The sequence below is a fragment of the Sphaeramia orbicularis genome, chromosome 15, assembly GCF_902148855.1.
Source record: "Sphaeramia orbicularis chromosome 15, fSphaOr1.1, whole genome shotgun sequence".
In the NCBI taxonomy this organism is placed as follows: Eukaryota; Metazoa; Chordata; class Actinopteri; order Kurtiformes; family Apogonidae; genus Sphaeramia; species Sphaeramia orbicularis.
The window spans coordinates 31,785,539-31,794,863 of record NC_043971.1 but is presented as its reverse complement, the minus strand read 5'-3'; the positions used below and the strand labels follow the sequence as shown (position 1 = coordinate 31,794,863).

Below are 9,325 nucleotides of genomic sequence, written 5' to 3'. Positions count from 1 at the left end.
TCAAAAAAAAAAAAAAAAAATCCAAGAAGTATATATGAAAATTACAAGAAAAACACATGTAAGGTGAAAGGAACAAGCCCCAGTATTCCATATACCCTCACAAGGACTATACGATTCAGACAATGGATGGTTGGTGAATGTACATGATTGAACTTAGAGCTCTTGTTTGTTTGTTTGTTTGTTTGTTTTGTTTTTTGGGGTTTTTTTTGTCACAAGATATTTTGTAAGAATATGCTTGCAATGACCCGGTGTTTGGTACTTAAGTGATGTGAGCAAGAAGCAAACTTATATTTTATTTGTATATGGTACATAATTTAATACTTACTCACTGTAATGGTTCAGTCTATCCTCCAACTGTACAGAAGAGGTTAAGGAAGACGTTATGCACAGGTGACTCTATTTGTAAAGGACACAGTATTTGACAGCCTCTTCATTTCTAGTCATTTAGACACATATCCATGACGTCGCACTGCATTATCTCCCTAAATTCTTAAAGTAATCTGCCATCTATTTTCATTTTTCACTTTATTTTAAAATTTTATTATTGCAATACAATTCTCTACTCGTCTACAAAGTAAGGCAGAATATTTGCTGTACATAGTACCAGGTTTAAACTAAGCTGTGTTGTCTCCATAGTCAAATCACATGATACTGGTAAGGCTGAGGTTGCATTATGATAAGAGGGTGAAACAGATACTATAGATACCAATGAAATCTGGTTCACTTTTTTTCCATCGTATTATATACTGTAGACTTCACTTTTTTGGGGGGGGAATATTCCACCATATTCTAGTGTTCCCTCTTGCTGAAACAGAGTGCTATAAATACTTTTGTTTATGCTTTCCACTTAAGTGGTTAATTTATGGTCAATCACAGGGTAATTTTAGCTCCGGCTGTTAGTTCTGAGGGTACAAATTGAAGACATCAGAGTCAGGGTAGAGTCTGGGTATGTAACATTCTTGCTGTGTTGGTGTAATATGAGACATTATTCAAAGGAAAATTGTGACATATTCTTCCAAAGATCAGTTAGTGAAGCGAGCAAGCCACCAGGAAATCAGCATTAAACACAAAAGATACAGCAACACTGTCCTTTTCATATGTAATGTGTGAAACAACAAAGTAAGCATAAACGTATTAAATTTCCCACGAGAAATTGTACTCTGCACAGTCTTCTGCCTGATGTAACTGGAAGAACCACACTCGCCCTTTGGAGTTGTGTGAAGTCAGGCAGTGCACTCGACTTCCCTGTCACCCTCCTCTGCTTTCTTGTACTTCCTACGCAGTATGGCTTAATCACAGGGTCTGCACACAGCGTTTCATGTAAGACAGGTTTGTGTCTGTATCTCTCCCACTCACTGAGGCTCCTGGGGAGATGAGGTATACACACACCTCCAGGCTGGAGATCCTCCTAAAACTTCTGAGAACTTCCCACTAATTGCCCTTGTTTGTCATGCACTGTGTGAACTGTGAACTGATAGCTGCAGTTTTTGCCCTTTTTGTAAAAAGATTTTAAAAATACCGCTCACACTGGGGAATACTTAACAGTAGTTTGGGTATGGTGAGCATGAGGCAGTGTACGGGGGATAAATGTGATGCCCGCAATCCTTCAGTGCCGTCACATCTTCTGTTGCAATTATATGCAGGTTGTAACTACTGGTCTCTTATCTTTGCTCCTTTTCAGTTTTCCCTCTTCTCCTCTCAGCAGCCCTGCAATTAAGAAAGCCTTTTACTCTTAGCCCTGATGCTTTTGTGAAAGAAAGTCTTTGTTCTGGTGCCACAACAGTGACAGAAGTGGTGGGTGGAATGCGTTTTAAATGATTTTTCATATTAATTCTTCTTCTTCCCTTGTTTAATCACTGTGGTGGAATAAGTCTGTTTGTCAAAACTGTCTTTTGGAGAAGCATCATTTTAGTAAAAATCAGCTTCTTGTCTTTTTCTCTTTGTCACATCATGTTATGTCAGCTATTAATGTACTGTACAACAACAGCAAAAGTGTAACATACTCGTTACATATTTAAATATATATATAAATATAAAATGAGGCTTTAAAATGCCAAAATGCACAGCATTTATTGCAGTATAATCACAAACATATTTAGCAAAAATCAAATACAGATATCACAAAACTAAATACATTTTATGGATTCATTTTCTCACAATAAAGTAGTACAGAACATCCTGATTGCTAGTGTTGTCAAAATGACTCTTTTTACTGGACCTGGACGCAGTGGTGGAAACTAAGTACATTCACTTAAGTACTGCACTTCAGTACAGATTTGAGGTACTTGTACTGTATTTCCATTGTGTGCTACTCTAGACATCCATTCCACTACATTTAAGAGGTAAATGTTATACTTTTTACTGTATCACATTTCTCTAACTGATTTACTGGCAGCTTTAATGAATAACTTATTAATTAATCAGTCTAAAATATGACGATGATCTAAAAGATCAGTTTTTCAAGTATCATGTTAAATCTTCCTCGGATGTTCTCCTCATAATTTTTTTTCTTATGTTTTCTCATATATCAAAGTAAAATGAACAGATTTGTCTATAGGACTGTCGGTTGAAGACATCTGTGGGTATTTTGTAAAAAAAGTTAAATAAAAAATAATTGCGTAGATAATTGGAAATCATGTAGGCTCTTAGATGTCAATGTTTGTGTTGATGATCTTGCTTCCACCACTGCCTAGATGTCACAAACTCCCACGCTCATACAGCACAAATTGGAATGTTAATTCACTAAATATTTGCTACAGTACCACATTCAAATCATTTTATCCTGCTCTGCATGATGAAGCATTAAGTTGTGGATAACCTTTAAGAAATGAAACAGAACTTGAAAACTTTCTTACATTTGGGACCAAACTGCATAACAGGCTCTATCGTCACACCTTAGCACGGCACAGATTAACAACATGAGAAAATGTGAAGTTTCCTCTGTTGAGTTTTGATTAATTCACATAGTTCACAGTCTCAAAGGCACTGTTGAAATCAGGCCATGTAGCTACATTGTGATAATCGCAAAAAGAATAATATACACATCTGTGCATATAACATCACCGTACTGTCAAAGTCATCCTTTTGTCATCTGATGCTTTGAATGAATTCAGTACAAGAACATGAGCATGTTGAGGTCAGAGGTTACGCTGCGGTTAGAATTGTAAAAATCTACCATTCAGATCAAGAGGGTTTTACTTCATACATTTACTGTAAATCAGTGACTTCTATAGACAATACAAATTACAGCATCATCAACATATGAATCACCTTTACAATCTCAGACAACAGTAACAATGTAGGCTTGTTTTTTTTTGTCTGTTTCGAGTCTGACATTGATTTTAGAAATACTGACTCGATGTGCTTTCCAACAATATCGCTTCAAAATATCACATCACCAAAATCATCTACTTTATGTTACACAGGCTGTTTGACACATATCTACCAAATTGCTACAAAATTATCAGATTATAAATTGTCATCGATTGATGAAAAAGATTGTATCGTACTTGTGTTGAAATGCCATTTCCAACCTACAAAAGTGGTTTATCCTATTCTTTTTTTAAATCAAATAATTAGTTATCACCATCTCTTTTACAGCATCACAGAGATGTTACTTCACTGTCCGACCTCCTTAATATTGAGTGTTACTCAGAAGTGAGATGTCAGCTCTATTTTAAGACAATTTCTTTTGTTTTAACCGTCTCTGAAATTGGTGACCTTTCACTGGACAGCTGGTTTGTTCGTGGGTGGCTGAATGCTGTTAGTGGTGGTGTTGCTCGTTCCTGCATGATTATCCACCCTCTGAGAGGAAGATGAATTGAGCGGGCTCCTCTTGAGGACTTTGTTGGCCAGGAGGCTGCAGGTCTTTCTGTATTGGTGACGCAGCAGTGAGTAAACAAACGGGTCGCTTGCTGCTTTGCTGTAGGCCAAACATTTGGACAGCACACCCCAGTGAGGGCTTATGGGCCCTGGGCAGTAGAGCTCTACAATTCTACCTCAAATAAAGGGAAAAGAGAAAATAGAGTCACACATACACACAAACAGTGAGGGAAAACACTGCATTTAAGCCAATTCATAGATCAGTGTAACTGGAGTGGAAGTTACCTAAAGCAAATGAGCCTCCCTTAAGTAGGTGCTGCAATACTGCGTAAATGTCAGCTTTTCACTTCACTGAAATGCCATCACAGTGTGGGGGAATGTTAAGTTGTGGGTGTCGCTTGTACTAAACTCTGGGTTCATTCTTACCAATATAAAACATCCTGCAACTGACACTTAAACAGCCATAATAAATTGCAATATTTGTTTATCTTGTTATGTACTTTCTCCATAACATGTCTCATCAGCTGCTAATTTCTATTTCCATACCACATTTCAGCTTTTGACAGATTGCAGCTATTAATTCAGGGAATACAACTAATGAGAGCCACTGATAGGATCACAGACTCATTCACTGCCTCGCTTTGTGTCTCGGTCTTTCTCATCAACTGACTTGTAAACACTCACTGACAATGTGAGTAGAACTAATAAGCTCTGTCACTGTAACGAGAAAGCAGTTAAAAATGTGAAATGTTATCAGATCACAAGACAAGATTGTAATTAAATACCCTCATTTGTATTCCGATGACAAATGGGGTGTTTTGTAATATCTGCCAAAACATGACAAGTGAAAATACAGTATCAAATCAAAGAATTAGAGATGCAGCTTCATCGCTCTTTGGCATCGATTGTATTGTCCCTGATCTCAACTGGAAGGATGAACACCCATTCTTTAGAAACATATTTCTTTATTTTATAGGCAATGGCTACTGCCACAGTACTGTGGCACCAAACATGGGTTTGTCTATTGCAAAAGAGCCAATCAAATGCTAGCATTCATACTAGAGCCAATTATGGATACTGTTCCATGAACTCATTACAGTACTGTGGTGATATATGGTGTATACTTCAGTGCATTCTTTTGTGCATTTTGCTACCACAGTACTGTGGCAATTGATGGAAGAAACAACAAATTAGTGATAATAATAATAATAATGGATTAGATTTATATAGTGTTTTTCTATGAATGCATATTGCATGATTGCTCCTGGAGGATTCTGTTGGGTTTCTGTAAATTGGCTTAGAGTCTGGTTTTGACCAACTCTATATGTAAAGTGTCATGAGATAACTTTTGTTATGATTTGGTGCTATATAAATAAAATTTAATTGATTGATTGATTTGATTGGTTTTCCCCTGTAAGTCGCTTTGGAAAAAAGCGTCTGCTAAATGCATAAATGTAAATGTAAATATTCAAAGTGTGTACAGTGGATCCATTATTCGTTCACTCTCACATTCTCACTCTGGTGGTGGTAAACTACATTTGTAGCCACAGATACCCTTGGGCAGACTGATGGAAGCGTGGCGGCCAATCAGCATCTACGGCCCCTCCGACCACCACCAACATTCATACACCAGTGTGAGTAGCAGCGCTGGAGGCAAGGAGGGTGAAGTGTCTTACCCAAGGACACAATAGCACATGACTAGGACAGAGCAGGATTTGAACTGCCAACCCTTCGGTTATTGGACGCTCTACCATCTGAACCATGGCCGCCCCATGACGGTATGTAGCAGTATATAGTATAGAATATGAATTATTGTTCTATATGTTGTTTCATGGTGTTATTTCCTCTGTGCAGTCAGTGAGGCTGGAGAAGGTGGGCGGAGCTACATGTTAGATGTGGCAGTGTGCCGTGTGACTTCTCAGTTCTGTGTCAGTTCTGTGTCAGTTCAGTGTATTGAGTGCTGTGGTCAGAATTCTGCACTTTGAACGTTGTCCCAGTGGCTGATTTATATCAATGTCAGCACTCTTGGCGCTGTGCCCCCTCCCCCGTTTGAAAATCAGCGGAAAAAAAATACACTACTCTGACCTGGAATTGAACCCAAATCTTCCATGTTGTAGTTTGACACATTATCAACTGAGATGAATCTCCACTGTCTCTAAGTCTGACCTATTTTCTATCTGATTGTCTTGGTACTTTTCGGGCTGTACCAAGTTACCAGTCTAGACATGATAAAACGAGGGCACTGATTGGCTCTGTGGTAATAGACAAACCCATATTTCATGCCACAGTACTGTGTCAGTAGCCACTTCATATTTGTGATATCCTCATATTTATCTTGTGTGGTGCTTCAGTGATGAGGTTGTGATCTGTGGCATGATGTCAGCTCAAAATCTCCCTTTGTGTAATTATCTGATTGTGCTGAGAGCTGGTGACTGTGAAGGCCACACATTTTCATACTCATCTAATGATTGAGTCCCTGTCAGGATTTCCTTTAATTTTCCATATTTCTGTTTTCTGCTGCTCAAAGGATAATGCTGTTTGTAGTTTTTTCTTTTTCCTTTCTTTTTTTTTTTGCTTATTACCGATCCCTTGAAAAATCTAACCAACCCTATTGTATCTGCCTCTGAACTCCATGTTTCATCTCCATGGTCACATACAATAATGCAGACTCAGTATTATCCATCTCTGCTCACCTTGTAATGACATAAGGGGTGAAACACACCACAAATGTGCCGATGAATGTACTGATCTTCTTGGTGGCCCTCTGCCTCCTCCGTTTCTGCTCATCCAAGCATTTCTGGCGTACACTGCCAAAGCACACAGGTAGACCTACCATTATCTACTCAGGAGGCATAATCAGACACAATGATGGAGAGTTTCACAGAGAAAACATGTGGTGTGGAAGCGAAGAAAGCAGTGGACTGTGGACTGTTATCTCTGAGGGCTACATTAGAGAAATACCAATACACACAGATAGCAAATATGCAAATGAGACATAAGTGAAAGTTTGTCTGAGCAGGAGTGGGTGATGATAAAATTAAAAAAAAAAAAAAATCATATCCAGAAGATGCTACATCAGGTGTTGTCTGTGTGCTGATGTTGTGAAGGAGTGGTTTGCTTTAACCCATAAAGACCCAAACAGCCACCGACGACCAAAACATCTACTGATCTAAAATGTTTAATACATTCTGAATCAGGAATCCTCTCAATACAAGTAAATAATTGGCGTAAAATGCAGTTTTTCATCTTTTCATGGTCATCAGATATGACCCATTTGGACGGAAACACATCATCTTCTACAACATTAATTCACCAGTAAAACTCATACAGTTTGATAAATGACACTTCAGTTAATGATGTATTTTGCTGAAAAAATCACTTTTTCTTCACTTTTCTCTGTTTTCGATACAAAAACCATCAACTTTGATCTGATTTTTTTATGAACATTCATATGATTAGTAAATTAAATACAGGAAAATACCCGATGTTCAGTGAAAAATTGCAAAATACAGAGGATAATGTCATAATAAATGGCAATAAATTACTTAATAAATTAAATATAGAGAAAAAAATATGTATTTTGGAACTGCCACAAAAGAATCACTGGGTCTTTATGGGTTAAAATGATTGTATTGGTTATAAAATATCACTTTCTATCAGTTGGCATATCTTTTACCTGGGGTGAATATCCACGAGTAGCACCAGTGTCTGCATAGTGATCACGTCGATACGTTTACAGTGAAACCTTGCAACTTTCAGCACTTTCAGATACGTTACACACAAAACAATCAGAGTGAGGAGGTAAGTGAGACAGTGCAAAGCCACTGTGAAGATGACAAACTGCGTCCCGGTTCCCTTTGCTCGGACATTGCAGAGTGTGCACGACGCGTAAAGGTGGTGGTACCCGATCCAGGAGCGGCAGGTGGCCACCGTGGAAAAGCAAAGTGAGTGAATCCACGTGTAGCCCAGAGCTATGACTGCATCCCGGTGGCGTATTTTAGAGTGGTAGCTGAGCGGGAACACCACCGCCACCCACCTATCGATGCTCAGAGCTGCCATACTCAACATTGAGTTTGTTGTGAGAAAAGTATCGAGGAAACCCACAATCTGACAGAAGGCGCTTCCTCCGGGGTGGCCCGTGGTGATGAGCCCGATCAGAGTTAGAGGCATGTTGGACACACTCAGCAACAGGTTGCAAAACGTCAAGTTGAGAATGAAAAGACCCGGTACCTGTTTGCGGATCTCGGGGTTATAGAGAAAGCAGATCAGCACCACAACATTGGACAGCAACGACACCACAGTTATCCCCAAAACCAACACGGAAGCGACTATGTCCGCCGCGTGCATGGTGGGGAGCTTCCACTCAAATATCCACACTTTTAATGAGTGCATCCACAGTCCTGATGCCTTCTGTCATCGTGACATGCATTTACAGCATATGCAGACTAGGTCCAGTACAGTGGCATTCTCCAAACGGCTCCAGTTGATGGAAAAGCTCCTCCAGATGCGTCCACGACTCAGGCTGAAGGAAATTTATGATTATTCTAAGGAATTTCGGAGCTCAGATAGTGGAAATTGTGTCAGACCAGAGTAGTGGTGGACGCCGCAGTAGTTTCCCAGCACCCTTCCCCTGCCGGTGGTCTCAGCCTCAGGTCTCTCGGCTGCGCAATTGCGCATTGAGCAGCTTTTGAAAAGAAACATCAAGCACAAAACTGCTGCAAGCTTTCAGTCTCCGCTCTTCCTTATATTGTTTCATTTGTGTTAGTCTTAGAAATACGCCAGTGCACCCTTGTTCAAAAATAGCTTTTTAGAGTAAAAATAGAAACAGACGCACGATTGCGTGGCCGATGGTAAGACTGATGTCATGAGCATCACGTTGAACACACTTTGGTCATGACATATTCAGTACAAATAACACATAGTATGATGAGTAGAACAGGTTTGTGATGCTGAACTCGGAAAGACAACCTTGTTGTTTAAAATAACCATTTGACATATTATTAGAGCTGTATTTTTTCCACAAAAATATGAAAAAAAAAATCCATAAATATAATCACATCTGGGTCAATTTAACAAAAAATTCATTGTAAATGATGATTTCATTTCATTTCACATGTTTATTTCAAACCTGCTACCACATTTAACCCTTTCATGCATACTGGTCACTACAGTGGACAGCTATTCCACAGCTGTTCTCTTGTATATTCATGGGTTTTGTTGTTTTAGTTCCATATCAGCCAACACAGTGGACACTTATGCACCATCCAAAACACTGCAATTCATACCATTACTGTAATGTTGCTGCTCTTGATAAACCTGATCTGCAGTAACATGTTTTAGTGTAAATTAATTGCTAATTGTTATTAGACTGTAATTAACAGTTTTCTGAAACAATTTTTTTTTTTTTTTGCATATCCTTTTGAGACCCAGTAATGCATTTTGTCCTCTGTAAGGGACAAAAGTTTGACAGTTTAACTTAAACTTTAACTTAAAGTACTGTCTA

General features: G+C 38.8%; 1 protein-coding gene across 1 annotated transcript; it reads right to left on the bottom strand.

Annotated features, from left to right (window-relative positions):
• Positions 1-2,206: 2,206 nt before the first annotated feature.
• On the bottom strand, positions 2,207-8,587 carry LOC115433760 (G-protein coupled receptor 26-like). The gene is made up of 3 exons (XM_030155245.1): positions 7,499-8,587; positions 6,516-6,629; positions 2,207-3,994 (listed from the first exon to the last, which is right to left on the bottom strand). The coding sequence occupies exons 1-3, from the start codon at positions 8,212-8,214 to the stop codon at positions 3,724-3,726; spliced, it is 1,101 nt and encodes a 366-aa protein (XP_030011105.1). The 5' UTR covers positions 8,215-8,587; the 3' UTR covers positions 2,207-3,723.
• Between the last annotated feature and the right edge of the window lie 738 nt (positions 8,588-9,325).